The following is a 15881-nucleotide window of genomic DNA, read 5'->3' on the forward strand; positions in this document are numbered from 1 at the left end:
TTGGCACGTTTAAACCAGCAGGGAAGAGTTTCCTTGAAGCTGTGAGTCTGATAAGATGGTTTTGTGGGACTGCAAGGGAAAGGCAAAGGTTTGGGTTGGGTAGTTCGGTAAGTGCTTAAGCTATTTTGGTGAAGGTTTGGTAACTGTCATGTTGCTGCTGGTGCACAACTGGTCCTTGATGCAAAATTTGTTAGATGGTCCTAACACCAGCAGGTCTGAGCCATAAAGTTAGTGTTTTGCTAGGGCTTATCTGATGGGTTCAGTCATTGAAACAACAGGTTATAGATACTGCTGATGCCAAATTATGTTAGTTGTGGACATTACCAAACTGTTTGTTTAGTGAAGCAACTTGGATTTTTTTGAAGCAGTATGGCAGAGTTGTTAATACAGGATAAACCAAAACTTGCAGTGTCCCTAGCCATTTGATGATGTAGCTTCCCTAATAGGGATGTGACACTACAGCATGTTCTGATGTTAATTGAACATTAGTTGTTAAATGTACCCTGTTTCAGAAGCAAGGAGCTAAGTCTGTCTGGACAAATAGTCCTAAATCGGTGTTAATTACTGCAGTGATCATGCATACATCATGAGTCAGGACTCATGGTGTATCTAAAGATCAGATTCTTTTGGAGCTTATATTTCTGAGACATGTTTCTAGTAAACATGTTCAAGTTCTGTACTGTCCAGGCCAGTCTGATGTGAAAACAAGCAACTTTATGCAGCATTGTTTGATGTTTGAACATTAACTGGTGATGGCAGATAGCAGATCTTGTTCTGGTCAGCTAGTACTGATGGCAGCTAGAAAGACTAAAAGCAGGCTGCTGTGACCTTGGCTGTCTTCAAGCCTGCTTATTCAGTTGCTGCTTACAACTTGTTCTGATAGCTGAGGTTCCTTTATTTCCTATGTGTAAAACATGTGGCTGGCTCAGTGTCAGATGCTTCTAAGTGATCATACGGCATCTTTTCCATGCTACTTCAGCATGCCAAAATGGAGAACCCTGGTATTGGGCAAAGCTGACTGATGCTGTACTTGCTGTTTCTCTGTGTAGACATGCATGATGTCCCAGGTGCACCTCACTGAGGCCTTCAGATGTCGTAAAGAGCTTGACCTTAGACCTGCACTCTGGGTGGGCATTTAATGCCTTCGCTGTCGAGTACTATCAAGAAGCACTGCTTCACTGTCAAGCACCTGGAGTACTGGTAATGAGAAGTCTAGTCAGTGGTGTTGAGGTCAGTCCTCTCTTCTGCTTCTCATTTTTGCTGCGGAGCTAATGAAATAGTACTTATTTTAAACTAGGGCTGCAGGTACTGTAGCTGTTGGTTAGCTGCTAAGGACCTCCATGGTGAAATTGCTGGCTCAGAACATCTAGCTTGATGCAGCTGACAGCTTGGTGTCATCTGATTCTAGAAGGCATCATGACTATCAACAACTTGCAGCCTTCATGGCACATTGCACCTGTGCTTCCTGAAATACTGTTTCTTGAGAGGTGGGAAGGTAGTAGAGAGGAGAGCTGCTTGCTTCTCAGTAAGGAGCTGTAGTCCTCATCCTGAGAGAAGCTTGCAGACTCTTTAGCTGTAGCTTGCAGGTAAAAATGAAATGGCAGAACAGTGCAGCTCTTGGTAGTTGTCTGTTCCAGATCATTAAAGAGTACTTCAAAGGCCTTGGTGGTGTGGGCAGGAAAACTCAGATGTTTGAGCTACCAGACTATGCAGTAGAGACTAGCATGCATCTTTAGCAGCAGGCAAATTAGTGGACTATTAAGACATAAGTGTTGTACCAGGAATAGATAGGCAGTATTTCTGCAGCTCAGTTGAACTGAGGGAAGATGTCTCAACAAGGGTATCATTTCCACTCAGTAAATGCTCCTCTTGGGAACATCTGAAAACCAGATCAAGCTTCATTTGCTCTACAGAACTTGTCTCAAGCAGATACACTGCTGCTAGTACTGTGGCTGGCGCATCTGATGGCCCTCCTTGAAGTCACTGTAGACTGCAAAGTACTTCTCCTGTGATGGCGAGAGCAGCAGTGGAGCAGATTCAGAGCAGCAGTGGAGATAAATGGCAGCTGCTTCAGGACCTCTTAGTCAACTTCCTTTTTTTGCTTCCTAAAACTAGCCTCTTCCATCTCTCTGGAGCCTGATCTCAAGCAGTGGTTGCAAAACTCTCCAGCCTGATGGGGCTGTTTGGTGATGCTTGAAATAAAGACTTAACAGAACTGCATGCTTCCATCTGCTTGCTGTTCTCACTGAACTGAGGCACAACTTGTTGAACTCGCTTCCTTCAGACTGAGTCTTGTGAGCCCAAGCCTTCAAGTCAGGCTAGTTTGGCCACACAGGTGTCTGCTGGATGCAGTCAGATGACCCAGGCTTTCCCACACTTCAGCAACGTGGCAGCTCAGCTATAGGTGCCAGCTATGCCAGCTATGGGTGAGGGGTGTGAGTTTGACCAACGAGGTGAAAAGGGCTCTTGGTAACTGGTGTAAGGAATTGCTCTGTCAGTCAATACCTGGAGCACAGACATCCACCCAGTCTGGAAAATGGTTTAAGGTTGCAGGGGAGATCACATGGATAAAGAGTCTGGTAATGGCTGACTAAACTTAGCTGCTTGCAGAAGAGCAAGCCTGTACCCTGTGGTGTGAAGTGTCAGTCTTGCCATATGTAAAAAAAAATGGTTTTGTATGCTGTGTTAGACAATCCAGACTACCAATTGTAGTAGTCACAGCTGCTTGGGCAGTTGACCGGTAACTCCTTTTTTCTTTGGACTGCTGCTGTTGAATGAGCTTCTTGAGCTGGTAGTTCTCAAGTTTACTGAACAAAAATGAATGGTGTGCTGGCCCTGCAGGGTGTTTCTGGTAATGCTGTGAGCTGGCAGTGCTAGGGTTGTTTGAAATCTCCACACCCTCTCATAACATTACGAACAAAAAGTTTGCTATCCCTAATCCTACAACAGGTGACTCACTACAGATTTTCAAACTCTACAGCTTCCTCTAGGGCAGCTTATCTGTTTACCCCTCCAATTATCACTGGGGACTGGCTACAGCCAGTCTTGAGTCAGTGTGATTGGAATTGCATAGGCTCCAGGTACAGTTCCACTTATGTGGCTGTCCCTTCTGTGGAGAATAGCAGCGTTGTTCCAAGGCAGCCATGGAGTATCCATTACTGTAATCTGAGGTAGAGCTGTGTTTAAATGTGGTGTGGGAGAGGCCTTATACCAGTGGAATAAACCTACTTTGAAATGCCCAGGTTTCTGGCATGGCAAAGCAAGGGCTGTACTAGACCTGAGTATCACTTCTAACAATTCTCTGCTCAAGGATGAACTGGCTTTGAGGTGAAATGATAACTGCTGTCTTGTTCAAGGGAAGCTTGCCTACTGCAGAGGGTTGCTCATTTGATAATGGATTAATTATAAAAGGATCCAGGTGTAAGTACTCATCCTGATCTTTCAAACTTGCCATGGTAGTAACCCATAGCATTTCAATTGAAAGTTTGACTTGTGTTACTAGCTCGCTTCCTAAAGCAGAGAAATTCTGCCTGCTTGTGCTCTGTAGATCCTTCATATGTTGCAGTATGAAAACCTGCTTCTTCATAGTGAGACACAGGAGGAGTCACTGGCTCTGAAAGCATCAAATACTGCTGTAGTTTCTCTGGCTGGTTCTGAGGCTGAGCATGTCTCAGTGCCTTACAGCTGCTGAAGCTGCATCTATGCAAATGGTTCCTTGGCTTGAAGGCTCCTGATAATGTTATCACTATAGGTGCAGATGTATCTGCAGAACTAATGCCAGGCTTTTGGTAATAGCCTCTCTTGAGGGAGCCTTGCGTGAGGTGACTTGCAGCTCAGCTGCTAGATTAATGTCCTCAGGTGCGTGACCTTGCTGAGCACTAACTGAGCTACAAAAAGGTCCTCACACTTGGACTACACTTGATCTAAACCACAGTAGTAACAGAATACTGGAGGCAAGACTCTCCTGAAAGTCCTGGCAGTGGCAAGACTACAACTAGTCTTCAGCCCTTACTGAAGCTATTTCCTTTGTGATGAGTTACTTGCTAGTTCATTCTTCATCTTGGAGCTGCACAGCTATATTATGTCTGCTACCACTTTTGACTCATAGGAAGTAAGAGCTATGGTGAGGTGCCAGGCAGCATACCCACAGTCCCACAGGAGTAAAGTTTTGCCCCTGGGAGCAGTACTAAAATTGGCTCTGGCTTGGGAGTTGAAGGAGTTGCTCTGCAGAAGTTTCAAACTCAAGTTAACCTTTGAAGCAGGCTTACTGGGATAAGTCTTGGATAGTGTGCAAAGCAAGGTCTCTGTTAGAACACCATTGAACTGGCAAGTGGCAGTGCCTGATTACAGGCCAGACTGGCTTCCTCCTGTGATCAAGCTAGGTAGGCCTTCTCTTGCTGCCTGGTGAATGTCATGGTTCCTTGTTTGGGTGCTTTCAAGATAGTGCTGCAGCTTCATTGGCCTATACATTAGAGTTAATAGAGCTGTGTGCTCTGAAGCAAATACATGGGGTCTTGGTGTGTAACAGTGGTACATATCTTCTGCTGTCACTGTCTCCCACATGGATCTCTTCAGAGCCTATTAACTGAGAAGATTTTGGAAAAATGTGTCCTTCCAACTTGTTGTGGTATGGGTATTGAAATGTAGCCTGTGAACTGTATGTGCTTCAGACATTCACAGCTGCCAAGAGGTACAAGACAAGATTTGCAGGAGGATTGACCCATGTGCCAAATGGCCCATAGTTCCGTCATTAGATGGCTGTGCCGTGGTGGGAAGTTGCTATCAGCTTTGCCACCTGGACTGTAATATTGGGGTATTGCCCAAGGTGCAAGAACTTCACAGGTCAGTGAAGGCAGTAAGACAAGCTGGCTTGTGAGAAAGTGAAGAGACAGCTGCAGGGGACCCAGTGCAAGGATGCTGGTAAAGGCTTCACTGGGAGCAAAGGGGTTAAGCTCTGAAGCTGCATGTGTAGCACAGGTAGCTTTCACCAGTAGGATCGTCAGTGCTATCTAAAACTGAAATGTGAAAAGTAGATGCCACAGAGAACATGTAGGTTTCATTTGGTAGTGTGTCTAGACCAAGTTCAAGGCATAAGCTCTTGTTTGTTCCTTAGACATGGGTTTTAATAATTGGGAACTGAAACTTGTGCTAGTCTACCCCTTCCCAAAAGCTAAAGCAGGCTGGCTTTCTGCAAGTGGGATTGCACCATCACTTTCTGTAATTCATCACTGCATTAACACCTTGAAGTAACTTCAGACTGGAGGAAGTAATGACTGATGCAATTTTAAAGAGTGAACTTCCCTTGTGAGCCTTGATGTTTCTGGGGAGGTTTATAGAACATTCCAAACAAGAGAACTAGTTTTTGCTAAATGCCATAGTGAGTCTAGAAGTCTAGGTAGCCTGAATCTTTATTCTGCTTAGGTCCAGATCATAGAATCATTAAGGTTGGAAAAGACCTTTAAGATCATAAAGTCTGACCATCCACCCTACAACCGCTAACCACTAAACCATCTTATGAAATACCAGGTCTGCCCCCTTTTTTAACATCTCCAGGTGCTTCATCCAACAGAAAAGGTTCCTAATTCAAGTTAGTGATTACTTTCTAGACTTTGCTAGTTGATACCACTTGGTTCTTGACTGCTGAAAGGTGGTCTAGATGAAAATGCTGAAAAAACACACATGCTTAGGAAAGCACATATCTAAACCCCTTGGAATACCTCCCAGCAACTCTTGGGCAAGCTGCACCATCTCACACTTGGATGCTTGTGTAAGGCAGCTGTAGGTCTTTGTAGAACAAGCAGCTCTCCATTGTAGAAACCCTAGGTCAAGTGGGTGGAGCAAAGTCAAATGGTACATCTCTGAACAGTGCAAAGATTTGAGAGCCCTGTGGTTTTAATGGTCTCTAGTAGCCTTTTATAGCAGGTAACAGTTTTCATGCTTAATCAGAACTGCTGCCTTTGAATATCAGTGTGATGGTATCTAACAAGGACACTTCCATGTATTTGGAAGTGCTGCTTCAAGGACTTAGTCCTGAGAGGCCTATCATCTCTTGGGGGATGGTGAGTGCAGTCCGGAGTTGGGGAGTTCCTAGAGCACTGCAGATCAAGGCTGGAAGGCAAGGGGTACTTAAAAATTCAAAGTACTTCAAAGAATGAGGTATTCCTGGAAACTTTTTGCAAGACTTAAGTTTTCAAGCAGAAATTACTTTTGAGTAGAGCTTTGGGACTCTTCTAATATTTCTCAGTTGGAGGTGATAAGCTCTTGTTCTACTTTGAAAACCAAGCTTTGGATTCTTGGGTTGGTCTCTACATGCTCAGTGTTTACACAGCTGATCAGCAGACCTTAGGGTGGTTGTGGTCCTCTACAACCTGGAAGCCATATTCTGGTTCCAGTGAATGGATTAACAAATGAACCTGATTCCTTATCCGTTGAGGTTATTTACACATGGAGAGGGTATAATTTCTCCAAGGAGCAGGCTGTGAGTTTGCTATATTGGTGTGTCTGAAGCTGAACTGGCATGTGTAACCCCAGGCCAAAGCTCTGTGGAAGAGGAGGCCCCATGAAGGTGACTTGTTCAACATTGGGGGTGCATCTGAGAATTCAGCCCAAGTGGCTTAAAGTTCAGTGTTTTTAAAATTTGACTTTCAGCTGGGCTACACCCTGCTGCTGCAGCAGGATGTGCTTTGTTGCTTTCTCTGCAGTTCTGCTGAGTGGAGTCCTGCAGTGTGGGCTCTGGGCATGAACTCTGAGGTAATAAGTTAATGTTTGGACCTTGGGTTTTGGTTTCTAAACATGGCATGAATGCATACTAAGGAGTATACTCTATGAAGCTAGCTCAGGGTACTCTTATCAGTACTGTTTGAATGGCACCTTTTTATTGATCTAGGACTGGATAGATCACTTCCTCTACCTTAGTATTCCAGGCTGACAAACCAAGCAGTCAAGTGACCATTTTAGTTTTGTACAATTATTTCTTGTGCTGACTCAAATGTTCTAATACTGCAGCCTTGTGAAGGAGCTGGTATTTGGGGATGTCTAATGCATTTTTTTCTCTTCCAGCCTTGGGAGCTGCATATGGAACAGCAAAGAGTGGCACAGGTATTGCAGCCATGTCTGTCATGAGGCCTGAGCTCATCATGAAGTCCATCATCCCTGTTGTCATGGCGGGTATTATAGCTATCTATGGCCTCGTAGTGGCAGTCCTCATTGCCAATGCCCTCTCACCTTCTATCACACTATTCAAGTAAGTTGCTGCCTCTGTCAGTTTGGTTTGTTTGTCCTGTCACTGTTTTAATGCTGCTGAATGGGTGGGTTCTGCTCCAGACCCCAGGAAGGGGTGTCGGTGCAAAATGCTTCTAACCAGGACTTGGCAGAGCAGGCTGCATTTCAGCTGTCCTCCCTGCTGTGGTGGCCCCAGAGGCAGTGCTGCCTGAGGCTGCTGTATCAACCAACAGATCAGCATCCCCACCTAGAGAGTGCAGGGGTTAATGGCTTTACAGGCAGTACTGGGGTAGGAGGCTAAGCTTGTTTCATGGTGCAGAATTCTAGACCTGAAATACATGGGTCTTTCCAAGACTGTCTAATCAGACTGTCTAAATAGTTCTCCTGTTGTCTGGGAGATGTAAGTGAATAATTAATATTGCTTGCTGTTTTATGTGATAGTAAATCAATCCTGAAGCTATACATTGGTCCTCTACACCAGCTACAGCCTGAAACTTTATCTGGTCTTTGCTTTTGAGAATAATTGGAACTGGCTTGATTGAGACCTCTCAGAATAAAACAATGCTTTTGAGGTCTAACGGATACCTGTGACAATGTACAAGCTGTAGCCAATGAGCATTGTGGTTGGCCTCATAAGCCATGATCCAAGAAACAGAAGATAATCTTCCTTAGGTACCCCTCCCTGCCTGGAAAACCAGACCACTTGTGTCCAACTCTTGCAGCCCAAGAGACCTAATAATTACCAGCTGTGTTGTGGCTGTAAAAGATTGCTAAAGGCTGGAGACAAAAGCAGGCTGCAGACAGTTGGACAGGTGTTGCTGTGGGTGCTGGCCCCATGGCTGGAGCACACAGGTCTGGCAGGGTACAGGTCTGCACCTGGGTGGCCATGTGGGCCTGCAGGTCCTGTAGCTTAGTCTGTGAGCCATACCTGGATGTCAGCTAAAGATCTTGCATAGCTTTCCAGGTTTTTCAAGTATCAGAGTTAAGTCTTGGGAAGAGTCTTGCTTTTTGAGACATACTGTGCTTGCTTGAAGAGTATAGAAGCTTTTTCTGCAGGGAAGAGGTTCCTTTTAAATGTTAATTCAGATGTCCCTGGGGAGTGAAAAAAAAAAAAGCCAACCTGAAGTTGAAGGGTGTGCTGTTGCTTGCCACTGAAACTTTCAATCTCTGTCCTACAGGAGCTTTCTTCAGCTGGGTGCTGGCTTGAGTGTGGGCCTCAGTGGTCTGGCTGCTGGCTTTGCCATTGGCATTGTGGGCGATGCAGGTGTACGGGGAACAGCACAGCAGCCCAGGTTATTTGTGGGCATGATCCTGATTCTGATCTTCGCTGAAGTCTTGGGTCTGTATGGCCTCATTGTTGCCCTTATCCTCTCCACAAAGTAAATGCTGCAGTATGATGTAAAGAGATGCAACAAATCCACATTTAAAAAACAAATGCTCCAGAATGAAAATGGTCTCTCCAATGTGTACAGTTGTCCCAATTTGGTAGTTGATATCTTGTAAATGCGCAATGTATGTTAGTGACTTGTCTGTCCTGTGTGTACTTCAATATTAAATTGGATGGGCTGCTCCAAGCCTGCTGCATGGCTTGGGGTGGCCTGTGTGCAATTTTCCACCCATTGCTGTTAGTACTTTATGTATAAATATGAACTAGAAATGTAATTTTTTCTCTTCACTGGATGTTTATTTATAAAAGACTTGACATGTTCATACATCTATGGAGCAAGGATTTTCAATTTCCCATGCTATATATATTAATCTTATAGGTAGATTACACTGTGGGGTCAATTGTAAGTGCAGAGAATTCCTTGGATGTAACTTTGAATCTAAAGATTGCTGTAGTGTCCTGGTATTGGAGTATGAGAATCTTGTGTTTTATTACAGCAATGTCCGAAACACTCCCGTGTTTCAGTAGTAACTGCGTATGCTCCGGCATCAGAGTCGTGCACCCAGTGTTGGGTTACAAACTTATACCATGTTTCCAAATAAAACTTCCTCACTACATTGCTGTACTGAGTCCTGTTTCTGATTTAAAATTTTTGCTGCTCCTTTAGGAAGGGGAGGGGTTCCTTTAGGGGTGCAGGTCCTGGATGTGACTGAGCACTGTGCAGCAGTGCTGCTGCCATTGCCTCTGAAGCATTCCCTTTTTCTCCTGGGTAAGGAGCAAAGCTGTTTCCAGCTGCTGCTTGTGGGCAGTACTTGGTGTGAGCAGGAAGAAATGGCTGATGTAGTACTGTGCTTGCCCTGGTCAAGCAGCACATCTTTGCTTTGGCATAGGGTGATGTCATGTAACAGGCTGAGCAGGCATGGCAGAGGGCATGGGAGCGGGCTGCAGCTGAGGAGCCTGTCTTTGTGGTGGCTCTGCAGAAAATCAGCTTGTTGAAAAGCTGCACTGTGAGCAGCAACTGCCTCTAAAGTACCTGAACAATATTGTCTCATAAACAAGATGTGTTTATCCAAGAACTCGTGTTTTTAACTTGTAAGGGGGAGCATTTGAGCTGGGAAGTACTGCTCTGGCAGTTACTGAATGCTGTAACAACAGTGTCTTGTTCTGAGGGTTTATGATGGTGCAAAGCGAGACAAACTTATGGAAGATAGATGTTGGACCCTTTCAAATCTAGAGCTTGTTTTAAATTGCCTTTGGGAAATACACCACCTTAATTTTATTTGTATAGTTTAGAGAACAGGTCAAGTTTTACCTTGTTCAAGCCAAAAATACAAATGTTACACAGACACCTAGTACTAGTAATGCCTTTGTGATCAAAGCTAAGCTGAGGAACCTGGAGTGGTCTGTGGGAACATCATCTGTCAGCCTGGTTGAGAATGGAGATGTGGTATCCATGTGCTTCACCCGTGTACCTTGTGTGTACCTGCACAGCAACCAAATCTGGTTTTAGGACTATGAAGAGCTGCAAGGAATTTACTGAAGCTACATCTGGACCTTCTAACCTGGCACAAGCACCAGGCCCAGGCCTGGTGATATCTCATGCACCTTCTGGGTAGCTGGTCTTCAGACTGGAATCATTCAGGAGACCAGCTCTGAGCCAATCATCCTGCTAATACAGATTTTCAGACTTTTAACAATTGTTGATAATCAGTAATTATTAACAAACTAAGGGGTTTATTCTGTTTGCTGTAAAGCTGATCAGCCTGCACTCATCCAATAGGCTGTTGGGTTTGGCTTTGGGGTGGGCTGTAGTACTGGGTTTGTGTCCTGGAAGAACTTCAGAGCAGTTGTGGTGCTTGGGCTATGTAGAACCATAAGCTGATTTAAGGAAAATCCTGGATGTCTGCTGAAGCCTTGCCTGGAATAAGGGAATGTTTCTTCATCCCAGTGGTGTGATGATTCTTTTCTTCAGGATAAGTAGAAGTTAAGCTTAGGAATCAGACTTTACCCTGGAGTCATAAATATTTACAGACATAGAAGTGTAATTCTCCTTCAGTACTGACTGCAGTGAGTGCCTTCTCAGTGCTTGCAGCTGGAAGTCATGATTTCAGCTCTCTGGAAAGCATGCCTTGTGCATCTTGCAGCCCTGGTGAGAGGCATGGCACTTTGGTTGTGGAGCAGGCAAGGAGGCCTGGCTAGGGCTGCAAGTATGTTTTAAGATCTGGATTTACCTTCTTTAAGTGGAATGTACTGCCAGCTTTGTTTTTTGCCAGTTCACAAGAGTATGAGCTGCCGAAGAGAGCAACTACATGCTGGTGGTAGCTCTCCTAAGAGAAATAAACAACATAAAGGCTCTCCAAGGTGCCGTTGTATCCACCTCGCAGAAGGCAGTTGCTACACTCAGGATGGTGATGGATACTTATGTAGCCAAATGCAGGCAAAGTCCCACTAATGTCATTTTGGTTCCTGCCCTGGAACATCGAGCCTTTCTTGTTAATACACAAACCTGCAGGCTGGGAGGATAGAGCATACAGCAAAGGCTGGGGTTAGCACGTGGAGGTGGAGGGTTGCTTTGTGCTGAGGAGCTGCACATACACCGGGAGTAATATTAACATTCTGAGCATGTTGCCTCAGCCAAGCATTTTCTGGCAGTGATGCTCTAGGTCCTCTCAGGTGAAATCTCACATTTCAAGTCCTACACCGATGCTGTTGCATCAGCAAATTTGTTAAGTGGCTCAGGGAAATAAAATTACCGACCTTTTGGTCCCTTGGTTTACTGGCAGCAGCGTGCTCGGTAAGTGCAGCCCATCTGTAGGGATTCACTTGCGTTTGGTTGGGCAGCGGGGAGCAGGGAGAAATGACAGGCTCGGCGTGTCTGATCCGACCGGTGGTGTGTGCTGGCACAGAACTGCCCTGTGGGTGGCAGCTGGCGCTGCAGTGACTCACCCTGCAGAGCTGGGAGCCGAGGCTCTGCAGCAGCAGCAGCGCAGGGGGGTAAGTGCAGCCCATCTGTAGGGATTCACTTGCGTTTGGTTGGGCAGCGGGGAGCAGGGAGAAATGACAGGCTCGGCGTGTCTGATCCGACCGGTGGTGTGTGCTGGCACAGAACTGCCCTGTGGGTGGCAGCTGGCGCTGCAGTGACTCACCCTGCAGAGCTGGGAGCCGAGGCTCTGCAGCAGCAGCAGCGCAGGGGCCGTCATACCGAGTTTTTTTCAAAGGCTGCAGGTTTTTTTATTGCTCTATTGGAGAAGCATTTTTAAGTAGTTGGATTTTTATCTGTGATCGCTCAGGGATTGTCTTTCCTTGGGAGACCTGGTTTACAGAGGAGCATAGTAACCTAGAAAAGTAAATAAGCTTTGGGGAAATAAAAAACTCATTAAGAGAAACTGATCCCAGAAACTAAGCTGCTGTCTACAACTACAGGGTAACAGCAGATCTAATGAAAATGGCTCCCAGTAAACCAGGTTTCCTTTGCAGTCTGACCATGGGGATATTGATGTTTTGGCTTTTTGCTGCTTCCATCCAGCCTCACTGCTCCTCGGGTGAAAACTACCTCTGACACACAGGACTTGCCACCTCTGCTCTTAGCATCTTTCCTTCTGTCCTACAGGCACTAACCATCTCTTTTTTTTTTAAACTCAAAGATAGTCTTCCCAGTTCCACTTACCCTGGAGTGGAAATTTTCTGTTTTCAGGATCAAAGGATTGTATCCCAAAAAGCTTCTCCATTTTTGTTCCTATTACTCACTAATGAATGCTGTTCTTTTCTCTGCAAGCCACGCTTCATTTAGCTCCTTGAGACAGTCACAGCTTTGCAGCTCACGTTGCTGAGTTCTGATGAGCTAGTTCTTGTATCATGGTGCCAAAGTACACGGAAAAATCCTCCCCCAGCTTCAGAGGGTGTGAGGCCCAGAGCTCTCCTAGGGGCCAAGCTGCAGGCTCCCAAGTGCCTCCTTCAAGGTTTCTACAGACCATTGACAGGTCTCACTGACCCGTGACAGGACCAGCTGGGCAGCATGAGGTTCCTGGACAATCAGTGGCTTGTGTCTGTGATCTCTGTCCTGAGGGGGTGACATGCAGTCACAACAGGCTCAAGTCCTGGTTCTTCTGGATTTACCAAGGGGATACTGGTGGCTTTGTCAGTCCTGGCCTCTGTTGGCACTTCAAACTGCCATGTCCTTGCTGTTAAAGGTGTACTTTCCTCCTTTTTCTTTGGGAGATGGTAATGGGGGGACCTCAAGTGACAGAGAGCAGTAACAACCACCCACACCTAAGGGTTTTCTCTACCTAAGATGGCCTGAGGGCAAATCTTAGGACAGCTCATCTGTTCCCATGATCTGCAGTGTCTTCTCAACTCATAGGTGTAAACAGCCTCCCCTGCTCTTGTGGGCATTAAGACAATTTCTTAGACCTTGTGAAAAATGAGAAGCCAAGGCTGCAGCTCCACGAGCACATCATCTGGCAGCAGTGCTAGCCCAAGCTCTCCCATTGGACACCTAGACCTTCTTTCACATCTGTCACACCCTCTCCTGTGCTTCTCCCAAGTGTGCTGGAACAACTGCTTGTGGCACCAGGCAGTGAATCTCATTTGAGAATCAAGCTAGGTTAAAAATAACTCAACCTGAAGAAAAAAATGCTAAACAAAATGCAAGTGAAACTACAGCTTGTGATTCCCTCAGCCGGTTACTGGGGCAGCAGAAAGAATATGCAATTATTAGAGAAGGAGTGTACAATTATTGCTGATGCAAGATAAGGTTAATTTAATACAGAGAGATAACATCCAAGGGGATAAGACTTAAGCAGGACAGATACATGATATATAGTTAGGCTGGGTGACACACCTACAGCATCCATGAGTCCAATTCCCATACCTTTCCTTGCAGCACAGGCTGTTCTTCCCAGCAGTGCAGAGGCAGGTGCAGGCCATTTCCCAGTACTCCCATTTCAAGGTTTGCTGTTGGGCTTGCAGCCTAGAAACGTTTGATGTGTCACCAAAGGGTTGGTGAAGCTGTATCCATGGGACCCTGTGGCAGGATCTTTTCTAGTGGATGTTCCCATCTGTAGCAGTTGGTGTTTGCATTTACCTCGATGTCTTTTCCACTGCCACTAAAAGTTTCTGGCACAAGTCTGTCAGCTTGTATGTAAGTGTGAAAGTGCCCTGTTTTGGCCACAGGCAGTCTGGGTGCAGTTGATCAGCTTGGAAGAGTACTTCCCTCCTCTGAGATTCATTCGCTCAAATAAGCAGGCCTGACTTGTACTTTTAGGATTCCTTTTCTGATATTCCAGTTTTGGAGTCTCCGACTTCACCTGTCCTGAAGCCACAAGTCATTCCCACCAAGATGCTGCTGGGTGCCCCAGATGGGCATAATTTCAGCTATGATGAGAAAAACCTGCCTGAAGTAATTATCAGCCTCCAATTCCCAAAGCAGTGCTCCACTGCTTGGCGTTTCCCTGGCCTCAGCTCTCCATTACTGGCACCCTGCTGATAGGAGGAGGCAGCTCGTCATGTGGACAAGCAGTGACATCATGGAATGGCAAGTACAGCACAAAACCTCATTAAAATTCAATTCCTAGCCAGACGGGGACGTTCCCTTCACGCACAATTACACCCCCCATCACCTCTCCTCCCTTGGTGCTGCTCCCTAGCGGGACTGCCCAGGCAGGGTCTGTGTGGGGACCTTGGGCTCACCCTCTCCCGGGGGCCCCTGCCGAGCAGGGAGGGAGGAGAAACGGTGTCTGCCAGGAGTAAATGCTCAGCTTTAATTGGAACAAAGCGTGCTGCTTGTTTTTAACATTTTAGAGGTTGGACACTGTCGCCCTGCTGCTCACGGAGGCTGCGGACAGGAGCCCTGGTGGCTCAGCCCGCAGCAGGGAAGGGGGAGGGCCTTGGCTGCAGAGCACACAACAAGCTTCTTGTCTTCTCTCCCAGGCTGCTGCCGACTTGTCAGATGAACTTAGGAACCTGCTTGCAGCAACACTGTCAGCTTTGCAAGTAACATCTAAAAGAAGTCATGACTTACCTGCCCAGGTTGCAGTTAACTCCTTTCCCCTGTAGCTGAGACTGAGCAGATTGCAAAGAGGAGTTCCAGAAATCTTACTTTACCTGAGTCAATAAGCAGTTCAAATTTAATTTTGTTAGTATCATTATTATTGTGCCTAGGCAGATTTCCCTGCAGGTACATGCTTTGCCACAGGTCCTTTGTGACAGGTCCATCCAGTGCACCTGGGGCTGCCATGCAAGAAGTCAGAGGAGGCAAACCCTGCAGAGCTGCTGCTTTGAGCAGTGCCTGTGACGCCCTGGGCCCCCTGGCTGGGCAGCTGAGCTGTGCACGGGTGCTGTGCCACGGCAGCACAGCAGTTCCTCCCTGCACCATCCCCAGACAGAACAAGTCCACTGTGGCCCTGCAAGCTGAGGTTACTTATTCACAAACTGACAGACTTACAAGCCATTAGGAACTACTAATTAATGTTCTCTGACCTCTCAGGCATTTCAGCCTTGCCTGATAAAAGCAGTATTTGGCAGGTAACATTTCTTCCACAAAAACATTCACGTGGCTGCCCAGCCAGCACTGACAGTGCCTGTACAAGAGCTGCACCCTGGCTCACTGAAGGTGCCAGGGATTAGTGAACTTTGTGAAAGTAAAGGTGGTTGAGCTTACTCTGGTCAGTCCTGAGGCTCAGAAATGGTTCTTCAGTGACGATGCTCTAGCCCACCTGCACCAAGGAGCTCCAGTTTGGAATCAGTGGGTGCAGTGGAAAAAAGATTCTGTCCAAAACATTCCTCATCAAAGCATAAAGCAGGAGGCAGCAGGAGGTGTGTGCAGACTTACAAGAAGGTGTTGGGGAGGTGGCTGAGATGAGATGTTGACACCTGCAGTCAGCAGCTCCTCTCCCATCTCCAGCTTCCCTGAGCTCCCCAGGCCCAGAGTTTACCTGGACAGGATGGGTTCCCTGAGGACACACGTTGCTCCCCACTTGAATCCAACCTTCTCAAGAGCATTTTGTCAGCCTCGCATGACAAGCTGCCCTGAAACAGCAGCGTGAGCCGCGGGGCCCCTGGGGGCTCCGGCACAACGTCAGTCGTTGCCGGGTCACGGTCAGCGCGATTAAACCAGGCCCGGAGAGCAAACGCCCCGGAACGTTCGCTGCGGGGCAGAGGGGATCTCTCCGGGCACCATCCCGGCCCGGGCGGCCGTGGGACCCGGCACGGGCCCCCGAGCGCTGCGGGCGGGACCCGCTCGGCCCGGACACGCCGCGGTACCGGGACCGGGACC

At 46.8% G+C, this 15881-nt stretch overlaps 2 protein-coding genes across 2 annotated transcripts in view; both read left to right on the forward strand.

Annotated features, from left to right (window-relative positions):
* ATP6V0C (ATPase, H+ transporting, lysosomal 16kDa, V0 subunit c) overlaps positions 1-9230 on the forward strand; it is a 12832-nt gene extending 3602 nt beyond the window's left edge. The window contains exons 2-3 of the mRNA XM_010005058.1: positions 7060-7243; positions 8400-9230. Coding sequence (XP_010003360.1) covers positions 7060-7243; positions 8400-8604 — 389 coding nt within the window. The 3' untranslated portion in view covers positions 8605-9230. The remainder of the gene's footprint in view (positions 1-7059; positions 7244-8399) is intronic.
* A 4882-nt stretch (positions 9231-14112) lies between these two features.
* AMDHD2 (amidohydrolase domain containing 2) overlaps positions 14113-15881 on the forward strand; it is a 9166-nt gene continuing 7397 nt past the window's right edge. The window contains exon 1 of the mRNA XM_010005061.1: positions 14113-14141. Within this exon, the coding sequence (XP_010003363.1) occupies positions 14113-14141 (29 nt within the window). The remainder of the gene's footprint in view (positions 14142-15881) is intronic.

Source organism: Chaetura pelagica, unplaced genomic scaffold (genome assembly GCF_000747805.2).
Source record: "Chaetura pelagica isolate M959 unplaced genomic scaffold, ChaPel_1.0 scaffold309, whole genome shotgun sequence".
NCBI lineage: Eukaryota > Metazoa > Chordata > Aves > Apodiformes > Apodidae > Chaetura > Chaetura pelagica.